Source organism: Danio rerio, chromosome 6 (genome assembly GCF_049306965.1).
Source record: "Danio rerio strain Tuebingen ecotype United States chromosome 6, GRCz12tu, whole genome shotgun sequence".
In the NCBI taxonomy this organism is placed as follows: domain Eukaryota; kingdom Metazoa; phylum Chordata; class Actinopteri; order Cypriniformes; family Danionidae; genus Danio; species Danio rerio.
This window is the reverse complement of record NC_133181.1, coordinates 59721938-59742500: the sequence shown is the minus strand read 5'-3', so window position 1 is coordinate 59742500 and position 20563 is coordinate 59721938. Positions and strand designations below refer to the sequence as shown.

The window sequence follows — 20563 nt, the reverse complement described above, 5'->3', positions numbered from 1 at the left end:
GGCCAAAACCCCTCTAAAACCAGGCTGGTCGACCAGCTAAAACCAGCCAACCAGCCTAGGCTGGTTTGAGCTGGATTTTTCAGCAGGGTTGAGTTGCTGCCATGTGATTGGCTGATTAGAAATTCGCACTAACGAGCAGTTGGGCAGGTGTACCTAATAAAGTGGCCGGTGAGTGTAAGTGTATGTTTTTCATTGGCTTTTTAACCATTTCCTTAGGTGCTGCTATGAAATGATGTATGACATTCCTTACAAATCCCACTAAGACGCTAACTGTGTTTGAACAAAACTAGCTTCTTGTAGCTAAGACCAGTCATTAGCTGCTCCAAAAAACAGCATGACTACCTGTACAGGGTTGCAATTTTCTGAGAAAGATAGTGGAAGATGAATGTCTGCGGTTGTTCTGGCTGCTTTGTTACACGTGTTGAATCCGGTTGAGGAAAGCACACTCTCTAGTTAAACTAATTAAGAAGCCCAAAGGGGATGCTAGCAAACGCTACGCTAGCCTTTCCACCAGAGACGGCGCGAGAACTCAATTTGCACCAAGCCAATTCTAACAAGTGGCTAAATAATCGCACAGTTACAGGTTTATTTTCTGCTTTAGTTCTCATTAATAATGCCTCATTAGCGTGTTAGCTGGAGTTAGGGATGCTATGCCTTCATGTAATTGCAGAGAGAACTCTGCGGTTCAGATTCGTGGGCTAATTTGAGCTAAACGACTCGTGGATCTGAGGTGCACATCAATCAAACTAAATGCAGATGGTTTGACGCGGTGGCTGTATTGTGTTCCTGTATCACCTTTTTTAGTTCTCGTGCACTCGCCAGCTTGCATCTTTTCACCCCTGCCAGAGATGAACGTGTTTGACAAGCCACTGAGCAAGAAAATGCATTAATTGCTACTCAAAGCAGAGAGCAATCTCGGGAGCAGAAACGCTTCTCTTGTTTCCTCCTGAAGACTTGGTTTTGGCAGTGTGGTGTGCTCTGGATCAGAAAGCGTGCTTTTTTTGGTGGGACGTTACGGATCGGCGCCTCCGCTCAGAAAGCAACAGCGATTTGATGAAGGCCTAATCAGCGAAATGGCCTGATGATTCAGCTCGCTGTGGTCGCCGCACAAAGCCGCTCTGCCTAAATCTCAAGTCTTGTTACACACAATGAATGCTTTTCCCCCTCCTCCATCGCATTATGATCCTGACAGTCTGGATTTGTGTCTTTTAGAATTACTGATGTCCTCGGAGAACAAGGCATGTTTTTACAACTCATAAATGTTACAGTTCTCTTACAGTTCTTGCTGTGTTTTTAACCTTACTTTGTTTTGTTTGTTAACCTTGCTTGCTGCCTGCCTTTTGACCATCCGCCTGTTTTATGGCCACGTCTCTGGATTGTCTGTATCTGTTTGCTCCTGTGTTGATTGTTGCTTGCCTGAGCATTCCTAATAAACCAACCCAAGCTCATTCTGGAAACGTAGCCCCGCGGACGTTTCTGGAGACCGCGATTTACGTGGCCGGAGGTACGTAAAGGGCGCGTTTGGTTTTTTTCCAGCGAACGCTGCGGGGCGGTGTGGCGCCGCTCCGCCCCTCCTCTTCGCGCTCGCCGGCCAACGGCTCGCCTCCGAGTGGAAGACTTTCCCGACGCAATCAGTTTGTCCGCCTAGCTCACAGCGTTGCGTCGGCAGAGCGGAGGCTCCGGACGAGGAGGAAGAGGAGGAGCCGGCCGCGGTGGACGACGACCGGGATCGAGTCCGGGGAACAGCGGGTTCCGGAAATCAGGTGAGACGAAAAACAGAATCCGAAAAATGAGGGCGAGAACGTGGCGGGATCCGAAAAAGCGGTCGAAATCGAAGACGAGGGCTTTTTTTTTCTTTTTTTTTCCCCAATCCGGTGGCTTTTCGCGCAAGAACGGCGCGGGCGCGGGCCTCTCGCGGATCCGCGAAAACAAAAAAACGCTCGAATACGTACCTCCCGGGACGTAAATCACGGTCCGCAGAAACGTCCACACGTTTCCACAATGAGCCCGGGTTGTAGTAAACATGCGTTTGGATCCGCGCTCATTTTTCAGCTTTCACCTCACGTAACAGGCTCAAACATTTTAAAGTGCTTTTATTCTAGCCAAAATATAACAAATAATTCTTCAGAAGTTTAAAAATATTATAGAAAATACTGTAAAATAAGCATTGCTCTGTTAACTATAATTTGGGAAATATTTGAAAAAGGATGAAAAGGATTAACTACAGTACAGTAGGTTAACTAGACAAGATAGGTTACTTAGTTTTCTCCCCTCAATTGCATTATGATCCTGACAGTCTGCATTTGTGTCTTTTAGGATTACAGAAACATGATGTCTGCGGAGAACAAGAGATGTTATTACAGCTCGTAATCATTACAGCTTTAGAAACCTCCACTGATTTAATTGACAGAACTTTTAAACATGACAAAAACACACTAAATGTATTCTTAGAAGTATTGTATGAAAAAACAAGCAAACATACAGATGTAAAAACTATCAAAATACTGTTTTGAACATGAAAGAATGCTGAAAAAATGTGTGTCTGTGTGAAGTTTATTATTAAAAAAAAAATGTATAATGCTGAGGATGGCTAATAACATTGACCTTAACATGGTTTAAACATGTTAAAGTGCTTTTATTCTAGCCAAAATATAACAAAAAATTCCACAGAAGCAAAAGCTATTATAGAAAATACTGTAAAACAATTCCTTGCTCTGTTAAGTATAATTTAGGAAATGTTTGAAAAGAAAAAAAGGATTAACTACAGTACAGTAGGTTAACTAGCCAAGTTAGGTTATTTAGTTTTCTCCGCTCAATTGCATTATGATCCTGACAGTCTGGATTTGTGTCTTTTAGAATTACAGAAACATGATGTCTGCGGAGAACAAGAGATGTTATTACAGCTCGTAATCATTGCAGCTTTAGAAACCTCCACTGATTTATTTGACAGAACTTTTAAACATGACAAAAACACACTAAATGTATTCTTAGAAGTATTGTATGAAAAAACAACAAACATACAGATGTTAAAACTATTAAAATACTGTTTTGAACATGAAAGAATGCTGAAAAAATGTGTCTGCATGCAGCTGAAGTTAGAATTTTTAGCCCTCTTGAAAATACTATATATTGCAGGGCTAATAATATTGATCTTAAAATGGTTTAAAGAAAATTTAAAGCTGCTTTTATTCTAGCCGAAATAAAACAAATAAGACTTTCTCCAGAAGAAAAAATATTATAGGAAATACTGTGAAAATTCCTTGCTCTTTTAAGCATCATTTGGAATATATTTGAATAAAAAAGGATTAACTACAGTACAGTAGGTTAACTAGACAAGTTATGTTACTAATTTTTCTCCTCTCCATTGCATTGTGATCCTGACAGTCTGAATTTGTGTCTTTTAGAATTACAGAAACATGATGTCTGCGGAGAACAAGAGATGTTATTACAGCTCGTAATCATTACAGCTTTAGAAACCTCCACTGATTTATTTGACAGAACTTTTAAACATGACAAAAACAGACTAAATGTATTCTTAGAAGTATTGTATGAAAAAACAAGCAAACATACAGATGTAAAAACTATCAAAATACTGTCTTGAACATGAAAGAATGCTGAAAAAATGTGTCTGCATGCAGCTGAAGTCAGAATTTTTAGCCCTCTTGAAAATACTATATATTGCAGGGCTAATAATATTGATCTTAAAATGGTTTAAAAAAAATTTAAAGCTGCTTTTATTCTAGCCGAAATAAAACAAATAAGACTTTCTCCAGAAGTAAAAATATTATAGGAAATACTGTGAAAATTCCTTGCTCTTTTAAGCATCATTTGGAATATATTTGAATAAAAAAGGATTAACTACAGTACAGTAGGTTAACTAGACAAGTTATGTTACTAATTTTTCTCCTCTCCATTGCATTGTGATCCTGACAGTCTGAATTTGTGTCTTTTAGAATTACAGAAACATGATGTCTGCGGAGAACAAGGCATGTTTTTACAACTCATAAATGTTACAGCCCTTGTTCCTTCATTGATTTCATTTGACAGAGCCGTTAAGAAAAACTCAATGAAGCTTTTGATCTGCACTGTACGCCTGAGTCAGACAAGCTCGCTACTGTAAATACATGCAGTATATTCTCTGGGGGAGCTTGACGTCTTACTTTAATTCCTTTTTCTTGTATTGTTTTGCTTATACAACGTAAGCGAGAGAGCACTTAAATGTCAAGAAACAAACTCAGTGCTAATGCTACTATCTGCACACACTCAATTGATGGTTTTCAGTCATGTGACCTGTGAGGAGACCTGGAGGAAAAAAAAAAGGATGACAGCTACACTGAGATAACCATAGAAACACAGCACAGTCCGGTCATATTTTCATCTTATTTTTAAGCCTGTGAATAGTTGAATACATATCAACAGAACAAAACAGAAGTTTGGCTTTCATGAAATTTGGTTGATTAGCCTTAATATGATCATGCTTTTATTCAGCAAGTGTTTATTAAATTAGGCAAACATGTCAATGAAGTTATTTGTAACAACAGATGCACTACATTTATTCTTAGAAAATTATTGTATGAATAAGCAAGTAAACATAAATATAAATGTAAAAAATAGATATATAAATGTCATTTGGAACAACTGCAGGCAAGGAATGCTGAAATTACATACATACATATGCATATATATATATATATATATATATATATATATATATATATATATATATATATATATATATATATATACATATATATATATATATATATATATATATATACATATATATATATATATATATATATATATATATATATATATACATATATATATATATACATATATATATATATATACATATATATATATATATATATATATATATATATATATATATATATACATATACACATATATATATATATACATATATATATATATACATATATATATATATATATATATATATATATATATATATATATATATACAGATTTACAATAAATGAATATATGTACAGATTACTATTATTAATCAGAAGTGTGCAGATAGATAAACATAACTACTGATGTATATATACAGTGAGTGTGCACAGTTCAAATAAGTGAATCAGTGCAATGAATATGTGAAAATTTTGAATTTGCAAATGTTAAACAGTGCAGTGATCGTGAGGAGTTTAAGTAAGAGGAGAGTGGGGGATGTATGGGGGGAGGGGGAGGGGGGCAAAAGAGTCAGTGAGGGGCACAGTTCAAGAGGGACTATACACACACACACACACACACACACACAGACACAGACACACCCATATATATACAGTTGAAGTCAGAATTTTTAGCCCACCCTGAATTATTAGACTGCTTGTTTATTTTTTCCCTAATTTCTGTTTAACGGAGAGCAGATTTTTTCAACACATTTCTAAACATAATAATTTTAATAGCTCATTTCTAATAACTGATTTATTTTATCTTTACCATGATGACAGTAAATAATATTAGACTAGATATTTTTCAAGACAGCGAGGCAGTGGCGCAGTAGGTAGTGCTGTCGCCTCTCAGCATTTCTGTGTGGAGTTTGCATGTTCTCCCTGCCTTCGCGTGGGTTTCCTCCAGGTGCTCCGGTTTCCCCCACAGTCCAAAGACATGCGATACAGGTGAATTGGGTAGGCTAAATTGTCCGTAGTGTATGAGTGTGTGTGTGGATGTTTCCCAGAGATGGGTTGCGGCTGGAAGGGCATCAGCTGCGTAAAAACTTGCTGGATAAGTTGTCGGTTCATTCCACTGTGGCGACCCCGAATTAATAAAGGGACTAAGACGACAAGAAAATGAATGAATTAATACACTTCTATTAAGACACTTCTATACAGCTTAAAGTTACATTTAAAGGCTTATCTAGGTTAATTAGGTTAACTAGGCAGGTTAGAGTATTTAGGCAAGTTATTGTATATCGATGGTTTGTTCTGTAGATTATCGAGGACATTTTTAGCTTAAATTTCTATAATAATTATTCTATAATAATTATTATTTCTATAATAATTTTGTCCCTAAAATGGTGTTTTAAAAATTAAAAACTGTTTTTATTCTAGCCTAATTAAAACAATTAAACTTTTTCCAGAAGAAAAAATATGATCAGACATACTGTGAAAATTTCCTATAACTTTGTTAAAACATCATTTGGGAAATATTTTTAAAAGAAGAAAAAAATTGAAAGGGGCTAATAATTCTTACTTACACACACACACACACACACACACACACACACATATATATATATATTCATATATATATATATATATATATATATATATATATATATATATATATATATATATATATATATATATATATATATACATTCATGCATATCTATTTCTTCTTTTTATTTCTATAATATAATTGTGTGTGTGTGTGTGTGTGTGTGTGTGAATTACTAGCTCTATTGTAAAATTTAAATTCTTTTGTAAATATTTCCCAATCTCTCATTAACAGAGATTTTTTTTTCAGCATATTTTTAAACATAACAGATTTAATAACACAATTCTAAAAATATTTTACTGTTTATTCAGCAAGATACTAGTATTCAGCTCAAAGTGCAAAATAAAGGCTGAACCTAATTAATTAGGCTATCTTGGCAAGTCATTGGACAACAGAGGTTTGTTTTGTAGACAATAGAATAATAAAATACACAAAAATAAACTAAAATAATGACCCTTAGCAAATTTTTTTTTTTTTGTAGTCAAACTAAAGAAAAAATTAAAGATAATATTTGTACTTTAAATGCACTTTTATAGCTACTATTGTTAACAGGCGACTATTTAACCCACTGTGTTTATTGTAGAAACCTCCAGTAATTGATTGAACATGTGCTTTATTATGAAGACGTACAGTATTGATTATCAGTTTCCAATAGCAGCTGTAATTAATCAGCGTGCAGTTAAACAGACAGACCTCCTGCTCGGTTCGTCATCATTTCTGTCTTTCAAAGTCTCTGCGAAGATGCATATCCATTCCACCATCAGGGCAAATATCAATCTCAGAGTGTAATTACAGGGGGCAGAGCCAGCAGAGAAGGGGATTATGGGAGATGAATGGAGGGAAGTCTATGATATTAACTCTACTTTGTGTTTGCAGTGCCAGGTAGGGGACATGCAATTTCAGCTTTTCTGATTGATAATTTGAGAGTCCAGCTCCGAGTAAACAGGGCTGCGTCAGGAGGTGTCCGTGTTAATGAATGCATGGTCAGGTCTGCTTGTGTTAATTGCTGAGTGATGGGAAAGAGAGAGAGAGTCTATGGAGAGTGCGATCAATACCAGCGAGGCCTGTTGTTACTGGTCTGTCAAGAGTGGATAACTGGGCAATTCCTCCGGCGCGTGTGTGTGTGTGTGTGTGCACATGTGCTGCATGGACATTCTGCTGGGAAAGGGAATGTGCATACTGATCAAATACACATAAGTGTGTGTACTAGTTTTTATATCCCGGTGGGGACTTAAACTTGGGTACACACAGACTCATGGGGACCAAAATTGAGGTCCTCATGGGTGAACATGCTTTTAAATCAAAGAGAATAATGCATTTTGAAAATGAAAAAATGCTGATTGTTTCCTAGATGGGTTGGGTTTAGGTGTAAAATTTAAGGTTTGTATTGACCTTATTTTGCACTCGTTTTTGTAATTGTTTTAGAACTCCTGATTAAGTTTCATTTGGGAGAAATTACTAGAGAAAATAAACTACATGGTCTACCAACAAGTGTGTTCATGACTATACATTACCTGACAAAAGTCTTGTTTTGGGAACAACAAATAATAACTTCTAATAAGACCTCTAGATGACGCTTATTTTACCACAATAAAATATGATCATGCCTTGATTTTTAATGATTTAATTAGCAGTAAGGTCTGACTTTGCTTAGACAAAAGCCTCATCACTGAACAGAAATAATGTCCAGTATAGAATATAAAGTCCTGCTGCAGTGGAGACAGAAGCCCCTTTCACACAGTGATACCGGAAAATATCCGGAAAATTTACGGAACGACTTTACCGGTATGTTCAAAAAAGCGCTGTTCACACAGGCGAGGACGTTACGGAAATTTTCCGGAAAAGAGCATTCACACATCCATTCCAAAATACCGGTAAATTCTGACATCATTCACCACAAATGAGCTTTAAACGGCTGCACTTGTATTTGTAAACATTTGACTAAATTACAAACTCTTTTGATGATCAATATTGTAAACAACTTTCACAGGATCATATTCGCATGTCGAGATGTTCATAATATGTGCGTGTGCTGCCGCTCACAGGCTGTTTCATGGGCACACGCAAAGCTTGAAGGTAAACAAACAACGGCTTATCATAAGCATCTTATCGATGATTATTTGCACAGTTGGCATTAAGGAGAACATATAAACGTTATCTGACTAACTTCTAGCAGCTAAATGCGTATGGAAAAATATTCAAAGGCTTTTATTCTCACAAACCGCGCGGACGTAAATGCGTCTGACTGTTGTGATTGGCTAAAGCAGAAGTCTTACGTCAGCACGTTCTAGACGTGCACGCGCTTATTCCGGAAATATTCCTTCTGCGTTCACACAGCGCAGCATTCCGGCAAATTGCCGGTAATGTTATAACTTCTCTTTCCGGAAAATAGCCAGAACGAATTTACCGGTATTTTCAAAAAGGACCTGTTCACACATACAACCTTTCCGGAAAATTGCCGGTAATTTTCCGGAAAGGTCTGTATGTGTGAAAGGGGCTAGAATGAATATTGTGTCTGACTCCATCATGAGCTTGGAGGACTGCATCCATACATCTCTGACATGACTCAAATCACTGATTAATAAAGTCATCTGGAATGAAGAAGAAAACCTTCTTGCAGGAGTTCATCAGCATTCTTTGGATTCATCCTCAATGCCTCCTTCTTCATCTTACCCCAGACATGCTCAATAATGTTCATGTCTTGTGACTGGGCTGGCCAATCCTGGAGCATCTTGACCGTCTTTGCTTTCAGGAGCTTTGATGTGGAGGCTGAAGTATGAGCAGGAGCGCTATCCTGCTGGAGAATTGTCCCTCTCCTGTGGTTTGTAATGTAATGGGCAGCACAAATGTCTTGATACCTCAGGCTGTTGATGTTGCCGTCCACTCTGCAGATCTCTCGCACTCCTCCATACTGAATTTAACTCCAAACCATGTTTTTCCTTCACTAAACTTTGTGGGTTCCAGTAGGTCTTCTGCAGTATTTGTGATGATTGGGATGCAATTCAGATGATTCATCTGCCACTTTTCCAAATGATCAACTAGAAGTCGAGTCATTATTTGTTGCTCTTATAACTAGGATTGACAGGTAGTGTACAGAAAAAGTAGAATAATAAAAGTAGAAAATATCAGTTTGCAAAATCAATCATCTAAAAATCAATGGAAGTGAATAAGTCTGGAGACAAAAACATTGAAGAATCGGTTCTTCAGGATCAACCATATTATTGTGAATTGGTAATGATTGGTTTGATTCTGTACCGGAAAAATATTTTTTTAATATTAATATATTAATATTATAAATATAATATAATATAAAAGTAAATGTTTGAGGAAAAAAAAAAAAAAAAAATATATATATATATATATATATATAATTCTGAATTCACTATATATATATATAGTTGAATTCAGAATTATTAGCCCCCCTGTTTAATGGAAAGAAGATATTTTCAACACATTTCTAAACATAATAGTTTTAGTAATTCATCTCTAATAACTGATTTATTTTATCTTTGTAAATAATATTTGACTAGATAGTTTTCAAGACACTTTTATACAGCTCAAAGTGATATTTAAAGGCTTTACTAGGTTAATGATGTTAACTAGGCAGGTTAGGGTAATTAGGCAAGTTATTGTATATCGATGGTTTGTTCTGTAGATTATCGAAGAATTATAGCTTAAAGGGCTAATAAGTTTGACCTTAAAATGTTTTTAAAGAAATATAAAACTGCTTTTATACTAGCCGAATTAAAACAAATAAGACTTTCTCCAGAAGAAAAAATATTATCAGACATACTGTGAAAATTTCTTTGCTCTGTTAAACATCATTTGGGAAATATTTAAAATTTCACACGGGTTTAACAATTCTGATAGCAACTATATATATATATATATATATATATATATATATATATTCCAGAATCATATACTTTTATTTTGAAATGATCTTTTGCGAATAAAGCGATTTGAGCATTATATCGGTGCAGTTGCTCATCTGTTGTCTTTAAGCTCAGAGTAATAAACACAGATTCCATCAAAAGAATCATCAATGGTGGGGAAAGAGATGAGTTGAATGAATTTGGAACATTATTTAACCCATATTCCAACATTATATAAAAACCTATTTGTACATTTTGTTTGATGCCGACATAAAATATGTCTTTGTCCTGTAGGCATTCGGATATATTTATCCACCATCATACATGTTCATCGTTTGATATGGAAATGATCTTTGGCGAATTAAGCAATTTGAGCATTATATCGGTGTTGTGGCTCATCTGTTGTCTTCAAGTTTAGCTTGATAAACACAGATTGCCATGACAAAAAAAAAATCATCAATGGTGGGGAAAGAGTTAAGTTGGATTCTGGTGGAACATTTCAAACATATTCCAACATTATATATACAGCACTGGTAACACTTTACAATGAGGTTCATTAGTTAATGTTAATTAATGCATTTACTAACATGAACAAACAATGAACAATACATTTACTACTGTATTTGTTCATATTAGTTAACATTAGTTAATGAAAATACAGTAGTTCATTGTTAGTTCATGTTAACTCATGGTGCATTAACTAATGTTAACTAGCATGGACTTTAATGTTAATAATGCATTAATAAATGTTCAATTATGATTAATAAATGTTGTACATGTGTTGTTCATGATTAATTCATGTTAGTAAATGCATTAACTAAAGAACCTTATTGTAAAGTGTTACTGTATTATTTCCACAATCATGTAAGTTTATTGTTTGATATTGAAATGATCTTGAATGAAGCAATTTGAGCATTATATCGGTGTTGTGGCTCATCTGTTGTCTTCAAGTTTTTTTTCTGGCACAGATTGCCATAAAAAAAAAAAGTCCTCAATGGTGGGGAGAGTTAAGTTGGATTCTGGTGGATTAAATAAAAGCCCTGTTGTACATTTTGTTTGTATTCATTGGAAGAAAAATTATCGATGGTGGGGATGTAGTTACGTTGTATTCTGGTGGAACTATATTTCACCCATATTTTGACATTATGTAAAGCACTTTTGTACATTTTGTTTGATGCCGACATAAAATATCTCTTTGTCTTATAGGCTTTCTGAATCTCTTACATATCTTTTTCCACTCACAATATAAGTTATATACGTTTATTCTTTGATATTGAAAGGATCTTTTGCGAATGAAGCACTTTAAGCAATAAATCCAATCAAATCACTTTTATTGTCACATCATCAGCAGCACGTGTGCTGTGATGAGTGAAAAGCTTAGGTGCTGACTCCAGTGCAAAATACAACGACAGTGCAAATACATGACAGTGCAAAATACAATGACAGTGCAAAATATAACGACAGTGCAAAATACAACGACAGTGCAAAATACAGACAGTGCAAATACAATGACAGTGCAAAATGCAAACAGTGCAAAATACAGACAGTGCAAAATACAACAAAACACAACAGCATACTCCCAAAAAAAAAAACAGGAAAATGTAAAATTGGCAGTGTTGACAGCGATATGTACAATTAATAGGTGTACACATAGTTGTAGGCAGTATTATTTTAAGTATGGAGTAACTTGTAACTATATGGAATAAATTGTATGGAATATGGAATGGAATAAATTGTAACAAAATTTTTCCTCTTCATTTTGAAGTTTGTGTTTAATATTTTTTCTATTATATATAAATTTGGCTGTACTATTGTACTTTTTGGACTGCTATCGTAAGTTATTTTCTTAGATAAGCTCCAGATTTAGCTTCAGTGCTGAATGTATACTGTATATATATATATATATATATATATATATATATATATATATATATATATATATATATATATATATATATATATATATATATATGTATGTATGTATGTATATGTATATATATAAGCAATATCACACTAGTAGCAGTGCGATATGGCTGTATATCGGCACTGGTGGGAGGCGTGCGTTGGCACGAAGCCTCAGGCAGAGTGCCTTAGTGCCCCCACCAGTGCCGAAATATAGCCATATCGCACTGCTGCGAGTGTGATATTGCGTTTATACAACAGTTTGACGGCATAATTGTGTATATAAAAACAAAATCAAACATGGGGAGTCTCAAAAACCCTTTTGTATGAGGAACTACTTTCTTCCAGATTCAAGTCATAAGCTGACAGTTAAACAGTTGAGCAAGCATCTTTTAAACTGTAGATCTGTAGTGTCTGCTTTTTGCTGGCTGTATGTTGGCGGGGTAAGGAGGCTGTAGGAGTTCTGATATTGCAGAATATCGCACGGCTATCAGCCAATCAGATTTGGGAACCAGACAGAACTGTTGTATAAATAAATAAATAAATAAATAAATAAATAAATATATAAATATATATATATATATATATATATATATATATATATATATATATATATATATATATATATATATATATATGTTTATTGTTTGATATTGAAATGATCTTTTGCTAATTTAGCGATTTGAGCATTATACCGGTGTCGTGGCTCATCTGTTGTCTTCAAGCTTACAAAAATAAATACAGGTTGCCTTAAAAATCCTTAATGGCAGAGAAAGAGTTACATTGAATGCTAGTGAAACAGTATTTCACCCTTATTTCGACAATATATTTACCACTTTTGAACATTTTGTTTAATGCCGACATATAAGATATCTTTAACCTGTAGACCTTCTGAACTTCTAAATATATTTGTCCGCAATCATACATGTTTGCTGTTTAATATTGACATGATCTTCAGCAAATGGAGTGAAAATAAACACAGATTGCTATATTTCACCCATATTTTGACGTTATATATGAAGCACTTTTGTACATTTTGTTTGATGCTGGCATAAAAGATATCTTTGACCTGTAGGCATTCTGAACTGCAGATTTTTTTTTCATATATGTTTATTCTTTGATATTGAAATGATCTTCTGTGAATAGAGCGTTTTGAGCATTATATCGGTGTCACGGCTCATCTGTTGTCTTCAGGTTGAGTTCAGGTTGGAGGCAAGCAGAGCAGATGACAGGACTTGAAAGTTGATTGTGTGCCGGGGTTTAAAGTGCGTGTGTGATACGACGAGTGTGTGTGTCTGAGTGTGTTTGTGCGTACGAACCCAAGACAGGTTGCAGCTGACAGCTAAAAACAAAACAGGTCACCTCTCACGGGGAAACACATTCTCCATGGAGACACTTGAGCCCTGCAGTGCCAATGCGCCTTTTAATGAATTCATCCAAAATGTTTATTGCAGAACATCTGAGGCTTAAACTGGATCTCATTTCAGCCCGAGACGAAGCAGTTTTGTCTGGGCTAACTAAAAAAATGAATCCCAGAGATCTAATTACTTGAAGAAATAACCTTTATTAATTCATCTCTCGTGCATTTGCCACCTTTCCCTTATATTGTACCATTTTAAAAGTGGCGAAAGGCCACAGGAATAACGGGCTGAAAATGTCATAGTATCCTTGTAGATTTTCTTTATGATAGCGGTTGTGTCTTCGACTAACTCTGATGGATTGCTTTAGTAAATGGTGAAACCTGTGCGCCGTTGCCATATGTTTACAAAAAAAATGTCTGAAAGTTTGATGTTATCCTATGCGTGTTGCAGCTGCATTGATAAAATGTGACGTTTATCATGATTAAATCTTGTTTAGTCTGTTTAAACTTGTGCATTTGGTCAAGAACTGCAGTCTGACCTGTATTTAAAGCCATTATTTGTGTTGTTTTTCTTTATTTAAAGATTTGATGCTGCTTGCCTGGATAACTTAAAGCAAAGTCTGTATACAAGATGTGTCACTTGTATAGTTTTGAATGGGGAAAGGTGTAACGCCCTATTCACACGGGGCGTCAGCGTCAACGCTTCCCATTCACTTTGAATGGGTGACGTCAGGCGTTGCCGAACTGCATTGTGGATCCGTCTGTGCCGTTTCAGAGGCGTTGTTTGCTGCAGAAGTTGGGACTAGCTCAACATTTCAAGCGCTGACGTAAGCGTCAGCCAATCAGATCGCTGTATGCAAATTCACCAGCTAGACAGTGGCCTGTTGCTGACTGAATTTCATTGGCTGACGCTGCTATGATGATCGTGTCAGCCCCAACTTCGGACACGCCCTCTGTCAAGCGTTAACTCTGAAGCCTGTGTGAATGGGCAACAGTCAATATGGCAAATGAAGCCCCGCCTACTAGTACAGTAGCCAATCATCGATCAATATAAAGTGACGTTTCTCTCGTGGAGAAGCTTGGTCTAGACGTGTGCTTTTACAACAGTTTGGTGGTCAATCTCAGTGGATACTTGCTTCACAGACATAAGAAATATATCCTCATAAAGCTTGAAATCTCTACTTTTAAATGAAGCAACTACACTTGAAAACAAATGTTTTCTGGTTTTGTAATCTGTATGAAACAAATGCGAGGTACAGCCTAATCTGTCAAACGCACATCACATGACAGAAAGAAACTACTCGAACGGCCTTTGAACTTGTAAACAAAGAGTCGATGATAATGTGTAGAATGGTCATAAATAAGGTTGGTGTCGTGATCTCGTTCCTTTCAAGTGTTCATGCGCATTTGCTCAGGCAACCTGAAAATATGCCAATTTTGTTTGATTTATTTAGAAACAAAGCTTATGAGACAGCTAATGTTTACTTTTATTGGTGACTCCAAATATGTAATGTAATCTTGATAAACACTAATAAGCTTGGTTAACAGGAGAATCTGTTGTTTCCCCAGTCAGACAGAATACCTGAGCATACTGCCCAAGAGGCATTTCATAGATGACCACTGAGTAAAATGACTTGCTTTTTAAGGGACTTTGCTTAAAATACATTTTAAGAGGAAACTATGGAGGCCGAGAGAGCTTAATGTGCTGCAAAAAAAACAAAAAAACCACACACACATGCTGTTACAAAAACAGCAAATTGAGCAAAGATCTTTACTCGTTTGACAGAACAAGTGTTGCAAATTCTCACAAAGCAAACAAATGAATAAAACACCCTGCATTTTCATATAATGTAAACAAATTAATGAAACATGTAGCATTTTCCCACAACACAAACAAATTTATGATACTTGCGGAAATTTCTCACAGCACAAGTGAAGTTTTACAAACTACCCTGTTAAAAAAAATATCTATAATTTTATGTTTTGGAAGATTCCCCCCTACCACCCCATCTCCTCCTTTTTCTCACTTTACCAGGAGGAGCTCTCGAGACCTACCTAATCGAGACCCCCTTATGTGCTTATTGAGCAGACGGGAGCCCTGGGCTCAATTATCTCTGAGCTTAGGGTTCTTTCCCGGGACAGAATATCAAATTTGTTTATTAGTGTCAAGCAATATCCAAGTGTGAACCCTTGAAACAAATAATGAAAGCGCGCTGCATCTTTTCACAACACAAACAAATCAATAAAACATGTTAGTTGTCAAATTTATCAATTGTGAAACTAATTTTACTGCTAAAGTGAATAGTATTATTGTTGATTCAGTTATGAGACAGCTATTGTTTACTGACAGCTATTGGTTGGTGTCGTGATCTCGTTCGTTTCAAGTGTTCATGTGCATTAGCTCAGGCAACCTGAAAATATGCCAATTTTGTTTGATTTATTTAGAAACAAAGCTTATGATACAGCTATTGTTTACTTTTATTGGTGACTCCAAATATGTAATGTAATCATAAGCTTGGCAAACAGGAGAATTTGTTGTTTCCCCAGTCAGACAGAATGCCTGAGCATACTGCCCAAGAGGCATTTCATAGATGACCACTGAGTAAAATGACTTGCTTTTTAAGGGACTTTGCTTAAAATACATTTTAAGAGGAAACTATGGAGGCCGAGAGAGCTTAATGTGCTGCAAAAAAAACAAAAAAACCACACACACATGCTGTTACAAAAACAGCAAATTGAGCAAAGACCTTTACTCGTTTGACAGAACAAGTGTTGCAAATTCTCACAAAGCAAACAAATGAATAAAACACCCTGCATTTTCATATAATGTAAACAAATTAATGAAACATGTAGCATTTTCCCACAACACAAACAAATTTATGATACTTGCGGAAATTTCTCACAGCACAAGTGAAGTTTTACAAACTACCCTGTTAAAAAAAATCTATAATTTTATGTTTTGGAAGATTCCCCCCTACCACCCCATCTCCTCCTTTTTCTCACTTTACCAGGAGGAGCTCTCGAGACCTACCTAATCGAGACCCCCTTATGTTCTTATTGAGCAGACGGGAGCCCTGGGCTCAATTATCTCTGAGCTTAGGGTTCTCTCCCGGGACAGAATATCAAATTTGTTATTATAGTGTCAAGCAATATCCAAGTGTGAACCCTTGAAACAAATAATGAAAGCGCGCTGCATCTTTTCACAACACAAACAAATCAATAAAACATGTTAGTTGTCAAATTTATCAATTGTGAAACTAATTTTACTGCTAAAGTGAATAGTATTATTGTTGATTCAGTTATGAGACAGCTATTGTTTACTGACAGCTATTGGTTGGTGTCGTGATCTCGTTCGTTTCAAGTGTTCATGTGCATTAGCTCAGGCAACCTGAAAATATGCCAATTTTGTTTGATTTATTTAGACACAAAGCTTATGAGACAGCTATTGTTTACTTTTATTGGTGACTCCAAATATGTAATGTAATCATAAGCTTGGCAAACAGGAGAATTTGTTGTTTCCCCAGTCAGACAGAATGCCTGAGCATACTGCCCGAGAGGCATTTCATAGATGACCACTGAGTAAAATGACTTGCTTTTTAAGGGACTTTGCTTAAAATACATTTTAAGAGGAAACTATGGAGGCCGAGAGACCTTAATGTGCTGCAAAAAAAACAAAAAACAAACACACACACACACACACACACACACATATGCAGTTACAAAGACAGCAAATTGAGCAAAAATCTTTACACGTTTGACAGAACAAGTGTTGCAAATACTCACAAAGCAAACAAATGAATAAAACACCCTGCATTTTCATATAATGTAAACAAATTAATGAAACATGCAGCGTTTTCTCACAACACAAACAAATTAATGATACTTGCGGAAATTTCTCACAGCACAAGTGAAGTTTTACAAACTACCCTGTTAAAAAAAATCTATAATTTTATGTTTTATTTAGAGCAGCCGGGGTTAAATTGTTAAATTACAGAAATATACAGTAAAATAGCGCATATTAAATTGCAGAAATTTGCTTACATTTAAATTTCTGGTAAATTTCTGTAATCTGATTTCAATCAGATTGATTCAAACTTACAATAAATAGACCGAATTTGCTTCTACCTTATCTTAGTTTTGGAAGATTCCCCCCTACGACCCCATGTCCTCTTTTTTCTCACTTTACCAGGGGGAGCTCTTGAGCTTAGGGTTCTCTCCCATGACAGAATGTCAAACCTGTTATTAGTGTCAAGCAATATCCAAGTGTGAACCCTTGAAACAAATTACGAAAGCGCGCTGCATCTTCTCACAACACAAACAAATCAATAAAACATGTAATTTGTTAAATTTGTCAATTGTAAAACTAATTTTGCTGCTAAAGTGAACGGTACCGTTGTTAATTCAGTTCAGTAACAGTTGTGAAACGAGCAAATTAGGAAACAAATTCAATACAGCTGTAAAGCAGCTCTTCAGAACACCACTTGAGTCAGTTCTTTGTTGATTCAGTTTAGTTCAATGAGCCAATTTATTCTGCAGATATATAGTCAATTACAAAACAAACAAACAAACAAACAAACAAACAAAAAACCTGATGAATTATTCTGTGAATTATTATTTGTCAGAGATGGCAAAAGTACACACATCCTTGAAAGCCTGAAATATGTACTTAAGTAAAAAGTATTCATTATCGCAACCTGTTTTAGTTTAACTACCTGTTAATTTATTTATTTATTTTTTGCGGTATTAGATTGAAAGATTAGAGAAGTACCGTACACCACGGTTAGAGGTGGACAAGAGAATTTAACCCATTTAAATGCCAGATCTGAACAGGAATGTGTCTCGTTTACCTGTGATCTGGTCAACCAAAATGCATCTTAGGCTATTACCTGGCATAAACGTGACATTAGTTATGTTTACATCGCTGATTCTCTGTCTCATCCATATTCCCCATTCTTGCCGTTACCATGGTAAGCTTAATAAACAAGCCTACTTACAGTGTGTGATCAGAGGTTGAAAAAAGCTGCGCACTACAGCATGCAGGCATGCGATGACAAGAAATAATACAGGTCGCACCACAAAACACATTAAAATGAAAGTAACAAGCACAATTTAAAAATGGAAGAAGTAGAAAGTGCAGATGTTTGTGTAAAGATGTAAGGAGTAAAAGTAAAAAGTTGTCAGAAAAATAAGTAGTGGAGTAAAGTACTGATACCAGAAAAAATTACTTAAGTACAGTAACAAAGTATTTGTACTTCGTTACTTCCCATCTCTGTTATTTGTTTCCAGTCATACTGTAGGCTGAGACTCAATTTTAAATAAATAAATACATGGATGATTGAATGAATAAAAAGCTAAATAAATGAATGAATGAATGAATGAATAAAAAGCTAAATAAATGAATAAAAAATAAATAAATAAATCAAAAGTTAAATAAATGAATGAATGAATGAATGAATGAATGAATAAATAAATAAATGAATGAATGAATGAATGAATGAATGAATGCATCAAAATCTAAATAAATGAATTAATAAATAAATAAATAAATAAATAAATAAATAAATAAACAATGAATAAATTAATGAATGAATGAATGATTCAAAAGCCAAATATATATATAAATAAATAAATAAATAAATAAATAAATAAATAAATAAATAAATAAATGAATCAATAGCTAACTCAATCAATCAATCAATAAATAAATACATGAATGAATGAATGAATCAATAGCTAAATCAATAAATAAATGAATGAATGAATGAATAAATGAATGAATGAATGAATGAATAGCTAAATCAATAAATGAATGAATAAATGAATGAATGAATGAATGAATGAATGAATGAATGATTCAAAAGCCAAATATATAAATAAATAAATAAATAAATAAATAGCTAACTCAATCAATCAATCAATAAATACATGAATGAATGAATGAATGAATGAATGAATCAATAGCTAAATCAATAAATAAATGAATGAATGAATGAATGAATGAATGAATGAATCAATGAATCAATGAATCAATGAATGAATGAATAGCTAAATCAATAAATGAATGAATGAATGAATGAATGAATAAATGAATCAATAGCTAAATCAATCAATCAATAAATAAATAAGTAAATAAATAAATAATTCCCTATGAGGGTTAAACGTTTATACTTTAGTTTTGAAATTCATTCATTCATTTTTCTTCAGCTTAGTCCCTTTATTAATCAGGGGTCACCACAGCCGAATAAACCACCAAATTATCCAGCATGTTTTATGCAGCGGATGCCCTTCCAACTGCAACCCAGTACTGGGAAACACCCATGCACACTCATTAACACTCATACAATGAATTTAATGTATACAGTTACCCTATAGCGCATGTTTTTGGACTGTGGGAGGGAAACTGAAGCACCCGGAGAAAACCCACACAAACACGGGGAGAACATGCAAACTCCACACAGACCCACCCCGGACTCAAACCAGCAACCTTCTTGCTGTGAGGCAACAGTGCAGTGAGCCACCTACTCTTGAAACTCTTATAAATGTCTATTCAAGATCCAGGATTTTGCCTGAACAGCAGTCGGCTAAATGAACAAAAAAGCGTCGCTGCTTTCTTATTTATTTATTTATTTATTTATTTATTTATTTATTTATTTTTATAGACCGTGGCGTCTCGTCTGGGCTAATGGCTGTGGTCGTGTCATCTGTAGTGCCTTTATTTTTGCAATCGAACGACTCTAAAAGCAAACAAATGCATGTCCTGTTGATTCTCTGCAAGGCGAGAGACCCCCTTGATCCGCTGCTGTTTTTTTTTCAGCTAAAGGGATGTTGAAGCACATGAAATGATGTCCTTGGATTGATTTGAGAGATGGAGTCAAAATATGTACGCCGCAGTTGAATTGATCTTTATAACAGGGTTTCAGAAAAGTGCCGACTGCTGTCATTAGCTGAAAATGGATCCCGTGGTGTGCGGAGGTTTGCGACTTTTTGGCAGGTTGTCATTTGAGAGCGCGGCTTATTTTCATATTCATTTCATTTTACTGTCATTTCCTGTTAAAATGCAGGAGTAAATAGAAACAAGGTTGAAAGCGCTTGGCGTTGCGTGAGGCGTCGCCAAAAAGGAAAACCAAATTCTAGCGGATGGAATAAAAATGTCACTTTGGGTAAAAAAAAAAAAAAAA

General features: G+C 35.2%; 2 protein-coding genes across 5 annotated transcripts in view; one reads left to right on the top strand and one right to left on the bottom strand.

The window, feature by feature from the left end:
- Positions 1-11673, bottom strand: part of LOC141386375 (uncharacterized) — a 506139-nt gene extending 494466 nt beyond the window's left edge. Inside the window, exon 1 of the mRNA XM_073954774.1 lies at positions 11528-11673. Coding sequence (XP_073810875.1) covers positions 11528-11546 — 19 coding nt within the window. The 5' untranslated portion in view covers positions 11547-11673. The remainder of the gene's footprint in view (positions 1-11527) is intronic.
- Positions 1-20563, top strand: part of cdh22 (cadherin 22) — a 499150-nt gene that overhangs the window by 86871 nt on the left and 391716 nt on the right. The gene's annotated exons all lie outside the window — the stretch shown is intronic.